General features: G+C 41.7%; 1 protein-coding gene across 1 annotated transcript in view; it reads right to left on the bottom strand.

Annotated features, from left to right (window-relative positions):
* Window positions 1–540: 540 nt before the first annotated feature.
* The window catches only part of LOC126101426 (trypsin-7-like), a 56,805-nt gene continuing 35,486 nt past the window's right edge, over window positions 541–21,859 (bottom strand). The window contains exon 2 of the mRNA XM_049912086.1: window positions 541–939. Within this exon, the coding sequence (XP_049768043.1) occupies window positions 541–939 (399 nt within the window). The remainder of the gene's footprint in view (window positions 940–21,859) is intronic.

The raw sequence follows: 21,859 nt of genomic DNA, 5'->3' as shown, positions 1-21,859 counted from the left end.
CACTATAAAGCTTACTGACGAACATTAGATTAGACATGAACAATGAGGCATGTCTGGTTTTCTCATATGGTACTGCCCCCCCTGCACAAATGTCGAGATTGGCGCTCTAATGAAGTTGCCTTTATCGGTCTGCCAAGAAACATTCATAAAAGCATGCTTACAAATGAGAGAAACTGAAAGATTAGCTACTTTCTGACGTTAATATCTGTAATCAGTTGTCACACAACACAAAAAAAGAATACCTCAGCACTATAAACTCGCCGAAAGATTAATTTATTTCCCGTTCATTTATTAACGCGTAGATGAAGAAGTTTTCCATAGACAATTGTCCGTAATTCGCGTACCTCGTCCTCAGTGTGTTGTCTCCAGTTGGCAATACGTCCTACAGAACGAAAGAATTACGCTAAAACAAATAAAACAAGGAAACGCTTGCGTTTCTCAGATTCTTTATTTAAAAGGCCACATTAATTGCACATAGTCATTTTGTTCGGATTACATATTCCAGTGATGGAACCCAGGACAGTAGACAGCTCAGAGTGCTTACACGCCAGATGCAGATCGGATCCAGGAACGCAGGTTGCCGACGTTGGCGAAGACACCGGGAGTGGCCTCGCACACTGTGCTGCCCCAGGAGACGATGCCCACCTGGGTGCTTCCGCTGACCAGCGGACCACCAGAGTCTCCGCTGCAGACGCTCTTTCCGGCCTGGCCGGCGCACACCATGCGGTCGGTCACAGTGTTGATGTTGGCGAAGGTGTTTCTGCACGTGTTGCGGTCCAAGATGCTGATGACCACCTTGAGCAGACTGTTGGCGGACGGTCCGTCTGTGTACGTGGCTCCCCAGCCAGTCACCGTCACGGCGAGACCACCTGGTGGGTCGTAGTTGTCACTGGCGAGGCCCACTGCCTGTGCGTTCGAACCCAGCAGAGATCCGGACACCTGAAAATAAAATTAAAAAAAAATGGACATGTGCTACATCGAGCGACGTGCCTTCTGTTAGTTAACGTGTGGCAACTGAATATGAGTGTGTTAAAATACCATTCTGAGTGTAATCAGAAGGCGGCATTACACGACAGGGGAGGAAGGGTTAATCGCTGTTTTAGCTCAAAATTATCCAGTACACAGTTAGCATGCATGATTGTAATCATTAACTGTTTCAGAAGTACAGTGTCCCTGTTCAAATGTTAGAGAATGTCGAAGGAGGAATGTGCAGTTTTCAGGGTTATGCAACCATCATCGTCAGTATTTTGCCCAACGACAGGTGTTCAAATGAGCTCTCCTTCAAGCTCTGTCAGTTGTTACCCTCTTCGTTTTCTGATAATTGTTTTCTACTCTGGTACTATCCATCATCTCGCACCTTCCGCATGCTATTCTTCTTCTTCTTCTATTCATCGTTTTTTCCATAACATCCATCAGTAAACTATCCGTTCTCAGCAATGTCCACGACAATTTTATGAAGGACAACATATTCTCCACTGACTGCAGAAATTATTCATTTCGGGCTTTGGGCCATTATTAAGTGGTACTGCAAATTATTTTGCTTCACCATCATGTCAGTTTTTTAATCCTGCGGCAGTATACACACATCAGTTTTAAAGTCTGACATATGACGAAGCAAAACTGTTCGTAGTACTACCTGAAAATGGCCCAAAGGCCGAAACTGCAATAGTGAAATAAATAATTTCTACAGGCAACGGCGAGTATGATGTTGAATACTACTTTACTATGAACCCCAATCATGAGAAAATATCGCAAAGACAATTGTGTTTCTTCTTCTTACCATCCTTATTTTTTTTCTCTCTTCCCACATTGTCAATTTTCACTCTGTCTACTCAGTTTTTCCTTTACATCTTCCACCAAATTTCTCTTCCCTCCGTGTCCATGTCTTAGCTCCTTATAGTGCCACGCTCCATATAAATCACTACGTTAGTCCCTTCTTCAGTTCCCTGTGCATACACCAGCATAGGACCCTCTTGTTCATTTTAAATTCCTCTGTATGCGTTTTCGCCTCATTATTAATTCGCGTGTCTGCTGTAATTGTGCTTTCCAGATATTTGAAAGCCCCAGCTTGGTCTATGTTTTCCTATTATAGCTTTTTAGTTCTTATTTCGCCTTAACTTATTATCATACATTTTGTCTTTTCTTTCTTAATCTTCACTCCGATTTCTTCACAGATGGTTATTCAATTTTTTCATATTCCGATTACAGTACTTTCGCTGTCTGCCAATAACACCTCATCATCCTCAAATCGAATACATTCCATGTGCCTGATCATGAAGTAATCTAACTGAAAGTAGCATACACTATCATGAGCTAAAGTTTATTGCACAACTCAGGTAACCTTTCTCGTCCTAATTGCAACTACCAAGCCCATATATTGCCATAACGGTTTCTCCAACTTCTTCCATTATAATCGCATTCCCACAATCAGTTCCCTAAGAACGCTGTACCATAAGGCGGCACGTGGAGTTTATACTAAAGTAGATCTAGATGCTTCCTATTATAGATACGTCGTTTAGAAAGAATGTCTTGCTTAAAAAATTGTGACACACGTGATGAGCTAATCGTTTAGTAAGTTTAACTTTGTTTTTCTGCTGCTTCCGTAACTATAGATCCAGACAACCTCCTTAATGCACGTTACTTTCTCGAGGCTCCATTACAGAAATAGTATCGAAAGTTTAGTTGAGACTAGGAAATTGAGTACAACAGAGACTTGAGAAAGGGACACCATGTATTGAACCATTGTCTTTTCACAAGACCACTTACCGGTTTCACTCATTTAATTTGTGGAAACCAGAAATAAAGCACCTCTAATTCACCGAATGGAAAACTGAACACCTTTCGTCCAGAATACATCAACTGTCACTCTAATCTGAGGTACATTGTTATAGTCGTAGGGACAGAACAAAATATTCCTCACCACTGACAAGTAATGCTGTAATGATAAATAATTCAAAAGGCAGTTGCCACGGGTAGTTTGGCTATGTTGGCAGAGGATCCTCCAATGATGCGGCCACTACCCTTGCTCCACTGCCTGGCCGGAGTTAGCAGAGCTAGAGCAGAGCTCAGCAGGAACACGAGGAAGATGGCCAGGCGCTGCATTGTGGAAGCTGTGACTGCCAGAGCGGCCGTAGATGGGGTCGAAGTTCTTCGTGTATCGTTTGTGCGGCATCATCATCCTGATAACGGCCAAAATAATTTCGGGCGACTTACGACGTTATTATTTTTTCGCAGTTGTGATCATATTATTCAGTCACGCACAGCAGGAGTGATTTAGCCTTTATCTTCTTGATGAGTCCTTGATACGAATATACATGATCACGGTGACTGGGAGAGATGTTCTACGTTCTGCTTGATTGATACTTGTAGCAACGTAACGGTAATTGGTTTCCTGTCCACTAATTAGACGAGACTTCTGAAGTTTGTGTTCTCACAACTGTGATCTTACAATTCAATCGCGCACAGCAGTAGTGATATAACTTTTATCAATTTGATGAGTCCTTGATACGAATATAGATGACGACGGTGATTGGGAGACGTGATCAACGTTCTGCTTGATTGTTACTTGTAGCAACGTAACGGTAATTTCTTGCCAGTCAACTATGCGTATGATAAATGTCTATTAAGACAGTACATAAATAGGCCACATAACTTCAGTTACCTTTTAATCAAGTCCACGTTCAGTAAGAAGCTGTTATTAATTAACACACAGCACTGTATCTTTCGTTTCTTCAATACAGTGTCATTGGACTTATTAGCAATACATGTTTCATGTAACTGAACATGGTGTGAAATTTGTGGTGACACTTAACACACACGATTCTGCCGCATTCCAATCGCACATAGATGTCCATTAAATATCATCCATATTGTTGTCCGCTAAGACATTAATGTCGGAAATTGCAGACATTGCTCCTTGGCTTACAGTTGGGATCATAATTTAAAGCGGATGATTCAACCTACGGACGACAATACACATACACCATCCACAAAACAATATTTATTGTTAGCACTAAACGGCTGTGGAAACACACTTGAGTTCTTTGAAGCAAATAATCTTGAGCTAATAACGAAGTTTTAAATGCATACAGGGATTAGTGAACACAGGGTTGTCGATATGAGACTGAATGTTTTAACCCTCAAATTCTCCATACTAATCCAAAACATCATATACGTGAAAATTTATTCGACCCCTTCCTGAGAATCAGTCTTAGCTATTTCCAAATTAACAATGTAGGTGTGGAAGATATAAGGCTTAAATTCAAAGAAATAATGTCGATAGCAAGAGTCAATACCTTCTCTGTGCGATAGGAATAAAATACTCTAAAATATACTCTAACTAGTGAAGCAACTTAAATCACTAAATAAAATTAAGTCTTCTGGTCCAGATTGTATACCAATTAAGTTACTTTCAGAGTACGCTGATGCATTAACTCCATACTTAACAATCATACACAACCGCTCGCTCGACGAGCAGGATACATTTACTGTACGAAATGAATTTTAGTAAATAAGTAAGTAAAGATTCTTTAATGTCGAATACAGCTTTAATTCTAAATAAAGCCTGGAGGGTTTCCGGTAGATGCTCCCTCAGATAATAAAAGTTCTGCCCAAGATAATGTCATTACAACCGTACGTCCCGCACATGCATATGCAAGTTGCTGCTAACTACAAGCGCAATGAAGAGATCATTCCTAGTCAAAAATATGGACTAATTTTAGCAAAACAGTTCTACGCAGAATTACAGTTACACTAACCTCACTATCAATTCACCCTTGTCAAAATACCTCGTATATGTTATTATAAGTAAATGTTAAAATTGACCTCCGCTGTACAGCACATAGGCAACGCAAGGTCAATATGCTTCAAAACAGTAAAACCGTTGACTCTGGGACACAGACATATTACAGCCATATCGAAATTGCACCACTACACCAGCTGAGTTAATATGTTGTTGAACAACAGCAAGCTGTTTATCAACCGTTATGTATTAAGGAGGAATTTTCAGGTTCATTAATTTGATATTTTAAATTAGCCGCCAATATCATTGTATAATGTTGGAGAAATTCTCAAATGGAGTTCGATATATTTAGAACTTAACTATACAACTGTCAGCAGTTGTCGAAAATTCTCATGCACGCTACTTTCTTCGTTTTACATTTTCTTCCTTCTTAACGTTTCATTCTCTGTCCCTAAGGATAGATAGGACTGATGAAGATGAGTACCGCAGAAGGACCCCGTTTCTGTCAGGAAGAAATACATAGATGAGGGCTTATGACAGCAGTGTTTGCAGCTGCTAGAATTGGGAAGATAGTTACTAGTTGAAGCATGAAGCCGACACTTAGTATCACATTAGATTAACCTTCAACTCAGTACATAGGGATGATGGTTTTAATTTGCATAAGGGATGGAATTGCAATCTTCGTGTACTTAACTACCAGGTAAGTCGTGAAGGTGTTACCGCCGCCAAATATACATCGATAAGCAAATCGAATATCTGAACGCTTTCACCACAGGTGGCGCGTGTGTAGGAGTGCCTCTTAGCCACCGACCAGCATCTGTAACCAGCGGACGCAGTAGAGCCGCAGTGGAGCTTATAATGCCACGATAGGCACCTTGTTGTCAGTTTCTCGACTCGTTCTGAGGATAGCCAGACGATACACAGCCGAAATATTAGTCGAAGATGCAGTGTTTGCGTGGCTACTTGACCGAGATTTAATTGACTACGCATTATGCCGCAAATAGATAAAAATGCTCATAGTTAGGTGATATTGTCACTGCAGGTTGTAAGCCTGCTGAACGTTTAGCTAATTCAGACTGCTTGCTCCAAGTTGAAAGATAGCAGTGTTAAACCTAAGTTGTAAGCCTGCTGACGTTTAGCTAATTCAGACTGCTTGTTCCAAGTTGAAAGATAGCAGTGTTGAACCTAAGTTGTCAGAGCTAGTAGATACCACAGACATTAATTTCTACAACGACGAGTGGAGGTCGTTCCAGGAGACACGTCGTCTCCTTCAGCACCACACGGCCATCGCACGGTGGTCGACATAGAGCTAAGGATGGACTCACTCTGCCACAGTTTGTGACTTCCAATGGAGCAGTTAACATCATCTCTAATTCTACTAGACCAGTTCTACTCAAGTCCCAGATGGAACTTTACTTTTCGTAAATGTCGAAGTTGTATTTAAAGAGAAGAGTATATAATTTGAGAGTCAAATGATGCTGTATTGATTCAAAGACTTTTGTACATATTCGACACTCTCCTGTATCTTTGGACTGTATAAAGTTACGTAACTCATTTTATATCCACATAATAAAGTGAACTGATTTTCACATGTTATAGTTCCCATAAGCCATGTCCCAGAGTAATTGAAGAACCGGAGCGGCCTATTGTAGCTTTTTCTGGTCATAACGTACATAAAATTAATTTACACACGATATTGTGACATATCAACAACTTTCTAGCAATAAGATTCTAATTTTTTACAACTTTTCTTCACATTTACATTTACCTGTCCTGCATTATACTTACTTTTCGTTAATTTTGACTACCATAATTCATTTAGAGTTTGGGGGGGATGCTTATATATTTATGCATACACTGCAGCGCCGAAGAAACTGGTATTCGAATACGCATTCAAGTATAGAGATATGTAAGCAGGCAGAATAGGGCGCTGCACTCGGCGACGACTGTATAAGACAGCAAGTGACACAACTGTTAGATCGGTTACAGCTGCTGCAATGGCAGGTTATCAAGATTTAAGTGAGTTTGAACGACGTGGTGTTATAGTCGTCGGAAAATCGATGAGACACAGCATCACGAAGGTAGCGATGAAGTGGGGATCTTTCCTTACGACCATTTCACCAGTGTACTGTGAATATCAGGAAACTGGTAAAACACCAGTTGACCGACATCATTGCCACCAGAAAAAGGTCCTGCAAAAACGGGACGAACGTCGACTGAAGAGCCTCGTTCAATGTGACAGAAGTGTACCCCTTTTGAAAATCGCTGTAGATTTCACTGCCGGGCCATCAACATGTGTCAGCGTGCGAACCATTGAACGAAGTATCATAGACATGGGCTTTCGGTGCCGAAGGCACAACACAGAGCTTGATCCCTCCCCTGGGCCCGTCAACACCGACACTGGACTGTTGATGTCTGAAACATGTTGCCTGGTCGGATGAGTCTCGTTCCAAATTGTATCGTGCAGATGGACGCGTACGGGTATGGAGTCAACTTCATGAATCTATGGACCCAAGTCAGAAGGGGACTGTTGAAGCTGGTGGAGTCTCCGGTAGTGGTGTGCGGGGTGTGAAGTTGGAATGGTATGGGACACCCGATACGTCTAGATACTGCTCGAGCAGGTGACACGTGCGTAAGCATCTTGTCTGATAACCTGCATCCATTCATGTCCACTCTGCATTCCAACGGACGTGGGCAATACCTGTAAGACAATGCGACATCCCACCGGTCCAGAAATGCTACAGAGTGGCTCCGGGATGACTGTTCTGAATTTAAAAGCTTCAACTGGTCCCAAACTCTACTGCAGACATTAGTGGGGTCCTCACCATTTCGTGTTGCGGAACCTCTGCGTGCTCGCGTGGTTCCTCCATGATATTAGGGAGGTGTGCCAGCTTCCTTGGGTCTTCAGTGTATAATACCTCTGTAAGACGGTCTTTTCATGTCTTTCCTCTCATTATTTAAATAATGTCAAGGTACTCAAGGCATGAAATTGCTGGTTTGTAAAATGATATTGTGGTGACAACACAATACACTTCGCCACTACAAGCGCACGGAATCATGTCGGACTATGAAGGCATCTGTACTGAATAGTTACCGTATTTACGGTTGTCGATCTTCTGTATCTTGTTATATGTCATGCTTGCAGTATAAAGTTATCATCGCGCACTAAGCAGTGTTTATCGTGAACGAGAGAATGAGTTCAGTTTCCATAGTGGTGGCCACGAAATTGAAAATTAATTACTTTAAGCTTTGTGATAAGGCGTTTATTTTAATGTTTTGACGAATTTGAAAAACTTTCGTGCAAACATTTATTTACAGTTACTAAGGGACTAATCTATATTCCAGATAGAATTTTTATATATGGCGTACAGTGGAGTTGTGCACAGCTTGTGAAAATATACAATGGCGTTCAAAATTAAAGCAACAAATCGCTACTTCCCCGTCTTGAGTCTGATTCACGATATAATCATAGGAACTGTCAACAGATGTCAGTACGACCATGTTCTGGATGGAAGATGGCATTTCGGTCAGTGAACAATCACGCCAACGAAGACATCAGGGCACCTGTTAAACGTACTAGTATTGGCCGGGTAGTCCCACATCCATAGACGCTGTGTATACAGTCACAGACGGCGCAGTATGGCAGATAAGACGCTTACCGGAGTAAGCAGGACAGTCGAAAACTAATGTGCCCTGATGGCTTAATCTGAATCGTCGTGTTGTTTCTCAGCTGTGGTGATAGTTTATAGAGACCGAAACTGTGTTCCGAAGACTGAGGCAGGGCTGACCACGTGATCATCAGAAACAGAAGACCGTTATTTGACTGTAAGGATACGACGGTACCATCTTTGTACTGGACAGGAACTCTCATCTGTCCTAGCAGCGCCGACCTCTGTGACCGAGCGGTTCTAGGCGCTTCAGTCCGGAACCTCGCGACTGATACTGTCGTAGGTTCGAATCCTGCCTCGGGCTTGGTTAGTTACGCTTGAGCAGTTCTAAATTCTAGGGGACTGATGACCTCAGATGTTAAGTCCCATAGTGCTCAAAGCAATTTGAACCATTTTTTGACCTCGCAGTGTCCACTGGCCGTGTTTCATCGAGGCAAACGATGGCAGAAGCCTTTGGCAGAGTGGTCTTTGTCAGAGACCTGCTGTTCGTTTACCTCTAACGTGTTTTTACTGAAGGGAAGATGTAGAGTGGAATCGTCAACATACCATCCCGACGGTCGAACAATGTTCTTTTCACAGAATGGTCTCGATTTGATGTTGAGAGTGATTCTCGCTAGATTCGTAACTGGAAGGAATGTGTAACACGATGTCGGTACCCAAATGTTGGGTTGAATAGACCGATATCGAGTAGGATGTCTACTGGTGTTGTCAATAATTATGTTGACCACTCGAACAACTCCATGAAATTGTACGGGTGAAATGATAAGGTTTAACTACTGACTCTTATTGTGACGCGATACTGAGACCTCATGGTCGGTTGTTGTGAGATGCTGTGCGCCCAGAGTTTGTACTGATGGACGCCAGTGCTCAATCCCATAGAGCACAGGTAGGTGATGTTTTCTTGGAAACTGAAGATGTTGCACTCATGCCATGGCTCTGCTCGCTCTCTCAACTGGAATCCCATAGAACATGTCTAGCATGCACTGGGGAGAGGGGTTGCATCACGTCAGCATCCATCAATCAATCTCCAAGACTTGCGGGCAGCTTCGTAGCAAGAATAAGCGTTATTGCCTCTCCATGAAATTTATGACATCATTCACTGCGTGCCCAGTTGTTTTCAGGCCTGTATTGCTCCTTAAGATGGTAACACCCCATACGGAGTACATCAATTAGTTGTCAGAACTTGTGTGCAAAACCATTAAGTTGAATAAATGAAGACCATTTTTGTCTACCGTTACGCATGTTGAAGTCGTTTACAGTCTATATTCTTCATGTCGTTTCTACATTACTTTTACCTAGTTACACTGTTCTCTAGAAAAATAAACGCAACCTTGCAAAATTTCCGTTTATTGCTTTAATTTTGGGCCCCAGTGTATTTGCACTGCATAAATATAGTGCCCTGGTTTAAGGAGTCAAATCTGTAGTTACTGTCATTTCTCATGCAATAAAGAAAAACTCTGAAATCAGACATAAAATAAGCTATTCAATTTGAGAAGTGCAATTTCGTGCATATGAGATAAACAATTACTTCCATTTGCTTTGTTGCATCATGAAACTAAAACTCTGTATGTAAAACATACGACATATATGTGACATAAAATATGCTATCTAGCTAGGTGACCAAAACAATCACTTATATAGTAACCTTCGCATGTCGGATTGTCATACGTGCTGCCAAGTATGTAAGTGTTGTAAATCATTGTAGAACTCGTTTCCAACTATGATGATAATACTTGACCATAAATGTGAAAGAGAGTGAGATGATTACAGATAAAGCACGTCCTGTGATGGGATTGGCAGTCAACTGTTGCTTTTTCAAAGAAATCATCACATTATCCTTTTCAAGCGATTTGGGCAAGGTCTGGGAAGCTGAGATCAGGATGTTTGGTGACGGGTTTCAAACCTACCCTTTCTGGGTGGCAGTTCACTAACTTGGCAGTGGTAGATATTTTTAGCTGGTTTTAGTTATTGGTCTTTTGATGACAAAATTAAAGAAAATACCATATCGCTGTGAATAAAGTGATCAAAGAGAGCAAGTTAGTTGGATAATTAAGGGGTTTCAGATCAGATGTAGAATTAACCTCACCTGCTCACCCATTCCCTTATCCCTATATCCCACAAGGTCAAGGACAACATCATCCTGCCCCACCCGAGAAGAGTTTGATGACAGACACAGGAATTCCCTCATTCCCCCAACAAAGTCAAAGTGAATGTCACCCCCACCCCTTCTTCCTTAACCCTCCAGTCCAAATTGGTGACACAAGCCCACTCAAAATTCATAATGGTCGAAGTAGCCCACTTGTGCTACATTAAAATGGTGGGAAATTAAAAAAGATCTCTCCAGCCTTACCTATGTGTGTAGGTTCTATGTTTTAAACCCATCTAGATCAATTGAACTACTGTGGTCAGTTATTTAAAAAAATTACCACTGTTTCCAAGTACGTGCATTATGCTTTAAGGAGTAAGTCAGAGATTTATATATTGCTAAAGCAGGAACGTTTGGAGTTATTAAACATGGAGCAGGGACGGTTCATTTAGCATTGAATTAGGAAATGTTTCGGCGGTTTTATTGAAACAATATGGCGATTAAACTGTGCCAGTAAGCAGACTGAAGAGGATTTAAAGGCAGCAGTTTTGGAGAAATGAAGATTAGCATAAAGCTACATCAGACTAGAATGAAATTTTCACTCTGCAGCGGTGTGTGAGCTGATATGAACCTTCTCGGCACATTAAAACTGTGTGCAGGGTCGAGACTCGAACTCGGGATCTGTGCCTTTCGTGGGAAAGCGCTCACAGTTTTAGTCTGCCAGGAAGTTTTACATAAAATTGATCATCAGACTAACGACAACAACGACAGACTATGTAAGAATATAGAAGTAGCATGCGAACATGGAAATAGCAAGAGAATATATAACAACTAACTGACCCCAGAATGGTCTGGGATTATTCCTTAAGAAAGGATGGATAGGGAAATGGGAATATAGTTGCATTCCATATTAACATTAATGTCTGTGAAACGAACAAGTGTAGAAGTGTACGGGAGATATGAACTGCACCATTTCTGTGTTGCATCTGGCACACCTGCAAGCGTCATAGAGCAGTAGTAATACAGGTTCTATGTGTCTGGAGCGGATTTTGTGGAAACTTATATGTGGCTGACATTACTGACCTGAAACAGGCACTACTCATTATTGTTGGAAGAACTATTTGTTATAGATTCACTTTTAGTGTGTTTAGGTGGTCTTCATGCAAGTTCAAATTATGGCAGGGATGCATCGGTCCTCTTCCGACTGACAATTAAAAATCCTTGATATTCAACCGATAATCTAAGAACATTTAATCTAAACGGATCGCTTTTTTGTTCCAAACAGTCATGACTGAGAAAAGACACTAAAGTGTGTTCTGTCAGCCTACATTTGTAGTTGTTTTCCTGTAAATCACTAACACTTCAGCATATGTAATATACAGATATACTACTTTACAGCTAGAGGAAAACAAGGAAAAAAGAACAACAGACTTACACCAGTTCCTATTAAAGAAATTATTTCTTTAAATGCAATTTATGTGTTATATGAAAAAGAAAACTGATGATGGAAGAAGGAAAAACAGACACTGGAACATTTGACAAAAACAGTTGCAATGAATAAAAACTATAAGCAAGCATTCGAAAAAGAACTACGCGTTGCAGAAGTGTGGGCAAGCGGTACAAAGGAAATTTTAAAAAACTTACGTTACTAAGGAACACAAAGCAAACATCAGCATTTACTACGAAAGCTAATGAAAAGTAGCCATACTTTGGACCACTCACAAGAAATGGTAGATTCGAGGACATTTTGCAAACTTTACGGAACTATCTGTTTATACACCTCCATTCCTACTGGGATCTACTTCATAAAGAATAGTTACATTCGATCTAGTGAAAAAACGATTCCAAAGTTTGGAACCGACTATACCGAATGACCACTTATTTACTCAACTGCTAAAATTTAAGGTTCTGTGTATTTGCTGGGGAGGGGGAGGAGTGTTGAAATGTTTTGTTTGACTAAGTTTTGCAATGTGTCCGCTGTGATCAAAAGTACACACCAAAGTTGGTAATGACAATACAAATGTAAGCACTCGTAAAACAGGGCTGCTTAAATGCCACTACAGTGTTCTGCAAATGCTGCCATACGTATGTTGTGTAGATGTGCTATTTCTGTTGACTCCAAATGTCATGCAATTGTACCCTAGTCAGTCAATAAGACAAGTAATTTAATATGAAGCTATTTTTAATTATGGTCTGGTTAGGGCATGTAGATAAATAAAAGGTACATTATGTGTTTGGTCATTCAAGTTGTTAAACTTTTGATGGATCATCACAGTTGATGTGGAAACAGTTAATAATATTATATTGTCCCATAGGGTAGCTGCTTATTCAAAATACTGAATTCATTTCGCTATTTATACAACTTTATTAATATTCCGTGCCGAACATCAGTTTCATTCTTAGTGTGAACCGCTACCGTTACCCCACTCTATCGGAGAAAAAATTTCTTAATCTGGACCTCAACCAAGTCGAGATCCCACCTGGATACACGGAACGCCATTCAGTGCCAGGGTACGGGAGCATGAAGTTGTGCTGCGCTGTTATCAAATCAGTTTCCCATGTAGTGGTCGAGCGAGTGACTGTGGGGAGATGCGGCTCCCAGGCTGGTGATGCAGTTGCCCCCCCCCCCCCCCTTCCGTGTCATGACGTGATGGTTTTAACACTGAACTGGTTATACGAGGGTTGACTGAATAGTAATGCCTCCACCTTCGTAACTCTCCAACAGTTGGCAGCATTGGTATGCGGCAGGTAATGGCTTGTTCCGTAGCCTCTTCTCTACAGCTCCAGTTGGCGTGAAGCGTTAGCAATGAACGGCTGTGTTGTTACAGTGTAACGTATGGAACACTGCGCAGACGGTCGTTCAATTCGATTTAAGTAACGTGCAGTCATTGAATTCTTGACAGCAAAACGTTTCACTCCTAAGGAGATTCATCAGAGAGTTAAAGCAGTTATGGTGATTGTGTTGATGTGAGGACTGTGCGTCGTTGGGTGAGTAAGTTTAACGATGTTGAGGCGGGAATATCTGGCCTGCGTGACAAACAAATAGTTGGAAGTCCTGTGACAGCAACCACCGAGTTTCACAAGCAAAATGGTGACAGATTGATTCGGGACGATCGTCTTATCACTCAGAGAGAAATTGCAAGCACAATCGGCATTTCACAAGAACGTGTAGGTTACACTATTGTTTTGCTTGGCTATCGGAAGATCTGAGCACGATGGGTACCACGGATGCTGACTCATGAAATGAAAGCCATATCCTCCATACCGTCCAGATTTAGCACCGTCTGATTTCCATCTCTTCCTGATAATGAAAGACGATCTGCAGGGACATCATTAAGCGTCTAATGAAGACGCTGAGAGAACTGTGAGGCTGTGGTTACAGAAAGAGTGTCGACTTCAGAAAACTTGTTCATCGTTGGTTGGTGATTATGTGGAAAAGTGAATATTGGTAATTAAAGAGCACATTCTAAGGATTATTCCTGCATTTTATTTATTAAAATATTCCCATCCAAACCCAATTAACGAAGGTGGAGGCATTACTTTTCATTCAACCCTCGTATCACAATTCATTTCATTCTGCTATCAAATTATGATGATTAAAATGAATAAGACGACCCTGATCTGTGCTTTAAAAAAGCCAAAGTTTCCTGCTTCAGCAAGAAGTAAAAATTTCATTGACATAGTGTTTAAAACTCAACACACAGACCTGAGGGTGGTGGTAATTCTTAATAACACTAGAACTTCGTAGGTTAGTTGCGGTACATGGTTTTAAAACGTAGAACCTTCATATGCATATGGACCGTCTGGGAGATTCCACGTTTTCCGCTATTTCTGCTTTGCACAAGTGGTCACTTTCGATTTCTGGAGTATTCCACCAGCTCTGTTTAACACAAGTGGGCTGGTTTTCCCATTTTTCTTTGTTTGAATATCCACGCTTTTCACTTACGGCAAGTATATTATTCCACCATGTATGTTAAAGGAAAGTTGGGATGGGGCGGGAATGTCTTTAGCGTAGAGAGGGGATGGGTCGAGGGGAAACTTTTTGTCTCGTCCACAACTTCCCTGATAGAGGGGGAAGAGGGGCAGCTGCCTTTGAACTTACGGGGGAGGAGGGAAGAGGAGAAGTACGTTGTCTTTCCTGAAATCCACATAGATACCCTACTCATATTTAGGTAACCTAGTTTAGACAAACAAAAAAAGACGTCAGTTTTTTACTACTGACATTTGTCACAATTAAGCCACATCGTCAAAAGCTTTCTCTAAGTCTACAAATTCTAGAAACGTGGGTTTGCCTTTCCTCAATCTATCTTCTAAGATACGTCGTAGGGTCAGTATCGCCTCACGTGTTCCAACATTTCTACGAAATCCACACTGATCTTCTTAAAGGTCGGCTGTTACCAGTTTTTCCATTCGTCTGTAAAGAATTTGTGTCAGTACTTTGCAGCCGTGTCTTATTAAATTGATCGGTAATTTTCACACCTTTCAAAACCATGTTTCTTTGGGATTGGAGTTACGATATTCTTCTTAAAGTATCAGGGTATTTCACCTCTCTCATTTATCTTTCTCACTAGACGCTAGAGTTTTTTCTGGGCTGGTTCTCCCGAGGCTATCAATAGTTCTAATGGAATGTTGTCTAGTCCCAGGGCTTTTTTTCGACTTTGGTCTTTCAGTGTACTGTCAAATTCTTCACGCAGTATCATATGTCCCATTTCATCTTCACCTGTATCCTCTTCCATTTCAATAATACTGCCCTCGAGTACACCGCCCTTGTACAGACCCTCTATATCCTTCCACCTTCCCTTCTTTGCTTAGAACTGGTTTTCTAGCTGGGCTCTTGATATTCATAAAAGTGCTTCTCTTTTCTCCCAAGGTCTCTTTAATTTTCCTGTAGGCAGTATCTCTCTTACCACAAGCGATATATGTAGAGATATCCTTACATTTGTCCTCTACCCATCTCTGCTTAGCCATTTTGCACTTCCTGACGATCTCATTTTTGAGACGTTTGTATTCCTTTTTGCCTGGTTCATCTACTGCGTTTTTATATTTTCTCCTTTCATCAGTTAAATTCCATATCTCTTCTGTTACCCAAGGATTTCTACTGGCCTTCGTCTTTTTATCTACTTGATCCTCTGCTGCATTCACTATTTCATCTCTCAAAGCTACCCATTCTTGTTCTACTGTAGTTCTTTCCCCTGTTCTCCTCAATCGTTCCCTAATGCTCTCTCTGAAACCCTCTACAACCTCTGCTTCTTTCAATTTATCCACGTCCCATTTCCTTAAATTCCCACCTTTTTTGCAATTTCTTCAGTTTTCATCTACAATTCATAATTGTAGTCAGAGTCCACATCTTCCTACAATTTATAACCTGGATCCTAAATGCCTTAAACCAGGGGCGGGCAGGAATCCTGCACATGTGCGGTGCACTTGCACCTGTGCAGTAAACAGGTGTTCTGCGTGCACACAGGGGCAAGCTGGCCACCCGCTTATCTCCCCTCCCCACCATGCCGTCTCTCCGCTTCTTCCTCTGTAATGCGTTTTGTTTCCTGGCCTGCTCTATTGAATGAAGGAATAAGGTTAGTACGAGTGCTTGAAAGATATCGTGGTTTGAAAGAGTACCTATTACCTACGATACGTTGTATTTAATTATCACAGGTGGAGTTTACAATACGTTTGATGTCTGGAACAAAATTTCTACATACAGACAAACGCAAACAGTTACGTACATTTTCATTACTGATGTTTACTCTTAACCGAGACTTATTAATTTTCATAACAGAAAAAAATCTCTCGCAAGCGTATGTCGAGCCAAACATGTTAACTTCGCGGCTTCACGATGGAGACGAGGAAACTCTTGCTGTGGAAAGATGTGATAAAAATCTATTACACGTCTTGCCAAAAGGAACTTGTCTCTCATACGAGAATTACGCTGTAGAATCTACAGTGTAGATCTGTAAATTCCATTTGCAAACTGGGATGAATATCATCTACAGAAACAGCAAATTGTGTCGAGAACTATTCAAAACCTTGGGATAAGTATGATATATCCCCAAATCGCTTGAGAATTTCCTCTTTTAGTGCACTAAGCACGGGAACATATTGTAATTTATTATATAGGCGTTCAATATTAAACTTCCGCTGACCAGCGAGAATACTATTTCGAATTTTCAAGTTTTTGCATAAAGAAAAAATGATTCTCCCATTCCTTTTTAAAAGACAGCAATTCCTTTTTAAAAGATAGCAAATCTCCACTTCCTCGTTTCCTTGATTCACTCTGCATTTTCCGGTTCTTGAAATACAACGTTCACTGCGTGGTGGTCGCTTCGCTTCAAAGTCCACAGCTTAGCCTGGTACTACACTGCCGCACCCTGCCAGCTGTCACCACAGTCCCATTCGACGATTGCACGCGAGCAGCACACGTGCAGCGCTGTGTGCACATGAACCGCGTGCAACGTTTGCCCGCCCCTGCCTTAAACCATTATATAAACTATCTGAAACCTTCCTGTATCTCCAGGCCTCTTCCACGTATACAACCTTTTTTCATGATACTTAAAACAAGTGTTAGCTATGGTTAAGTTATGCTCTGTGCAAAATTCTACCATGCGGTTTCCTCTTTCATTTCTTATCACCACCCCATATTCACCTACTACCTTTCACTCTCTTCCTTTTCCTACTATCGAATTCCAGTCTGCCATGACTACTACATTTTCGCCCCCCTTCACTACCTGAATAATTTCTTTTATCTTATCATATATTTCTTCAATCTCTTCGTCATCTGTGGAGCTAGTTGGCATATAAACTTGTACTATAGTGGTAGGTGTGGGCTTCGTGCCTATCTGGGCTACAATAATGCGTTCACTATGCTGTCTGTTAAGGAGTCCTTGGGGGATATTGCCCCACTCATCTCTCAAAGCAGTTTTCAGATCTTGCACGGTTCATGGAGGGGTTGTTAATTTTCAAACATGGTCCATAGGATTTAGGTCCATGGAATACGCAACCATTCCATACCTTCAATATCTTCACTGTTCAGTTTGTCCTACACCTCAGCAGTCCTGTGTGTATGGGGATTTGCGTCCATAAACGAGAAGTCGGAACATACCACACCTTTAAACCGATGGACATTATCCTGAAAAATCTGTGTACAATACCTCCATGCTATAACGGAACGCTGCACAACGATATGCAGCTTTGTTCGATCACTTGACATTATGCCTGTCCACAGAGGAACGCCTAGGCCATAGTGATGACTTCCATGAACATTCTGTGTTGTATAACGCGGTCCCTCCCTTTCCATAGCAACTGCTGTCCAGAATCACTTGCCACAGTGAAGCAGGATTCGTCGCATAATGTAACTCTGGACCTCTGTTTCCGACCCCAACCAACTTGTTCCTAGACAAACAAACTTTTCCCGACGACGGCGTGGTTCAAGTGAGTTGCATTTCACGAGCTGCCAAGCGTACAATCCAGCCTGATTTAATCTCCACTTAGTGGGTCTGGCAGAGATACGTGTACCAGTAGCGGATGCAACGTCTATAGCGATCTGCCTAGGAGTGAGTTATCTGTTCGTTTTCGCTACTAGGGCTCCGCATTGATCCCCTTGCATTGTGGTGGTCCGTCTACACCACTGGCATGCTTTCGCGTAGCCCGTCCACCTTCTCCCATTTTATTTTAATCACCAGATGTATCTTTTTATTTAGACCAAATACTGTGGTCACAGTAGAGACACTTTGACCGACTTCGAGCAGTTCAACTACTCATCCACTATCGTAATCACTCAAATGATGCGTTGATACATGTTGCCACACCACAGGAAAAGTCGCTTTATATGTTTTCATAACAACCTTTGTCAAACACCATACTTCATGAACTGTCGAATTCGTACAGATCGTTCATTCACAGGCTTCGTTTCCCACCCTCTACACTTCCTTATATTAATTTTGGTCGGGTGTACCCTAAAAATACAGTTGTTCCCTAGCAAGTGTTAGTTATTCCTTAGCAATTGTAAATCAGGGAATACCGGTAATCTGTAACATTTTACTTATTACACAGATGATTTCGGCTTGACAGAACGCGTCACTTCATAAATAAGCAATGACACAATTGACTTGCTGCTATAAAGTGAACTCAAAAACCTGTTTAATGTCCTTTGTTACTATCTTGTGATGGGCGTAATACCAGAACTGGCAGTCCATTCAAATAAAATTTTATCACTCGTTATATGACAAAGCAGTACGCCTGCGAAAGTTCCTGAGCAATTTTCTAGGCTTGTTTTCGATGCTACCTGTTACGATTCAGTGTCAATAGGCTCCACAAGGATATTGTCCTCTGTGTCTGATTTTCACTTTTGACTGTACAAAGCTTACTGACTAGCAGGAGAAACGACATGGGCCATGAGGCACGCCCACACAATTCATATAACAAGGCCGCTGTCCACAAACGACTAGATTGGCCCCCTAATGGAGTTGTCTTCTTTATCCAGTCAGGAACTTTCATTGTTACATACTGAAGGTGTAAGCTTTCTGACGTTCATACCTGCATCCCATTATCATACAACTAAAAAACAAATTCCTCAACACTTTCTACTTGCTGAAAGATTAATTTATTTCCCGTCCCGTTTTTAACATGACATATAGAATGTTTCCACAAAGATGCTTATAACCATACAGACGGAAGGTTATTCACCTTTTATATTTCGTAACTCATCTTCAGTGTGATGATGGATAGGTATCATGCACGTATAATTTTGGTATCTGAATCGATTCTGAGCGAGTGGCTATGTTGTAAGCTGTATCGCAGAAGTTAAGCTAAGATCGCTGATGTGCGCGAGGGCGCAGTGGAAACAGCAAAAGGCAGTAAAAGTTTTCTTGTGTTAGACTGAAGCCGACCATAAATAAAATGTCGTGTGGCTACGGCCTCCCGTGTGGTAGACTGTTCGCCGGGTGCAGGTCTTTCGAGTTGACGCCACTTCGGCGACCTGCGCGTCGATGGGGATGAATTGATGATAATTGGGACAACACATCACCCAGTCCCTGAGCGGAGTAAATCTCCGACCCAGCCGGGAATCGAACCCGGGCACTTAGGATGGACATTCTGTCGCGCTGACCACTCAGCTACCGGGGGCGGACAGCAGACCATGTTTAGGTATGTTAGAGTGAGGACGTTGACAAATGTTAATCTGTGTTAGAGTGAGGAAGCAATGACAAGATTACATTTCAAACTTAAAATCTCAATTTATAAATTAATTTTTGTGAAGGAGGAAGTCTAATTGACTATCAGGTAAATATTATAAGGATTTCTTTTTTTTTCGCTATTGCTGCGCCATTGAACTAACTTAGTTAATGTACTGAAAGTTGTTACATTTGAGAGATAGAAAGCGTATTGTTTGGACGTTAACAAGTTCAATAAGTTTAAAATCTGTCTTAAGCACTTTTTCACAGTATGTAAAAAAAATTAGTGTTGTCATTTACGCGCATATCTGATTTTCTTACCAACCTTTGTCTCACAATCCTTTTTAATGGATCATCTAACTAAGAATGTTCGATAAATAGTTAGATTTGCAATTAACAGAGAACTCATTGCACCTCTCCAGTGTCGCTGTGTAGATACAGTAATTTGCAGCTCTAGAATAGCGACGAGCATGCCAGAGCTGTTTGGCAACGCGTTATCCAGGTTTACGCAGAATAGAGGCAAGGAGAAATCATGATGACTTTTTTATTTATTCAATCAGGACCAACTTATTTTATTCAGATACAGTTTTTGTGATCAGTTTTGCAAAACCAGTTACTCTAGGTTTCATGTCAAAGTTCATAATTCAGGCAGTTTAGACTGTTTAAAATTCTTGCAGCCAGATTGCTAACTTTTACAGTATGAAAGACTTCCCTTTTCTTTACGACAGTTGACTTTTATTAGAGTGCACCTTTGCCTTCTTCTTCAGTACTTACTATGGAAGACAATTAATAAATAAATAATAGTAAATTAACGATTAAACATTTACATTGCTCAGATTCTTTATTTAAAAGGACGGAGTGTTGCAGACAAACAGTACAATCACGTTACATATGCCACTAGATGGAACCAAGGACAGCAGAGGGCCAAGAGTCCTTAGAGGCCAAATGCAGATCGGATCCAGGACCGCACGTTGCCGACGTTGGCGAAGACACCGGGGTGGCCTTGCACACTGAACTGCCCAAGGAGACGATGCCCACCTGGGTGCTTCCGCTGACCAGGGGACGACCAGAGTCTCTTGCCGGCCTGGTCAGCGCACACCATACGTGCGGTCACAGTGTTGATCGTTGCGAACAGATTCTTGCAGGTGTTGCGGTGTACGATGCTGATGTTCACATTGAGCAGACTACTGGCAGGCTCTCCATTGGTTTACGTGGCGCCCCAGCCAGTCACCGTCACGGCGGTACCACCTGGTGCGTCGTAGTTGCCATTTGCGAGGACCACAGCTCGTGCATTCGAACCAAGTAAAGATCCAGACACCTGAAAACCGGATGTAACCAGGTCACAAGCGCTACATGGAACGCTGTGCCATGTGTAACCTGTGATGTGAAGAGCGAATGTAAATCTATGAAAATATCGTTGTCAGTGAGTGGAGGACACTCAGTTAGAACACGGAGTTTGACGTCAGAGGATGAACCGCAATTCGTTGCTTTAAATCAAAGACACAGCTACTATTTATAACTACAATCATTAAAGGTTTCAGAAATACATGGTCCCTCTTCAGAATCTGCCATGTGACCCAGAAAGAACAGTCATTATTCAGGGATATAACAGTAACAGTCATTCGCGGCATAAAAGTCTTATAAACAAGGGCTCTAAAATGCATATACTAAGAGCTATGAGCACGTCTTTATCTTATAGTGTGAACGAAACCCGTTGTACTGCAAGAGCCGGCCGGTGTGGACGAGCGATTCTAGGCGCTTCAGTCTGGAACCGCTCGGCCATTACGGTCGCAGGTTCGAATCCTGCCTCGGGCATGGGTGTGTGTGATGTCCTTAGGTTAGTTAGGTTTAAGTAGTTCTATGATCTAGGGGACTGATGACCTCAGCTGTTAAGTCCCATGATGTACAGAGTCATTTTGTACTGCAAGAGTTTTCGCTTTCCATGTTCTGGGAGGGGTAGTACGGACCGAAACAAGCACCTGCTTTAAATAAACTGGAAGCAGTATTGATCGCATAAATTTCTTTAATGTGGCGACCAGTATTGATCTTATTATAACGTCATCTTCACACCATAATTGTCAGCCGGAGGCGGTGGCACATGGCAACCCTCTTGGTTGTGGCTGGTGGTGTGTACTGGTTGCCATGCACCACCGCCTCCGGCAGACAATTATGGTCTGAAGATGACCTTATAATAAGATCG

This window comes from Schistocerca cancellata, chromosome 9, assembly GCF_023864275.1.
Source record: "Schistocerca cancellata isolate TAMUIC-IGC-003103 chromosome 9, iqSchCanc2.1, whole genome shotgun sequence".
NCBI classification, from domain to species: domain Eukaryota; kingdom Metazoa; phylum Arthropoda; class Insecta; order Orthoptera; family Acrididae; genus Schistocerca; species Schistocerca cancellata.
The sequence above is the reverse complement of the archived record's forward strand: the minus strand, read 5'-3'. Positions and strand labels throughout refer to the sequence as shown.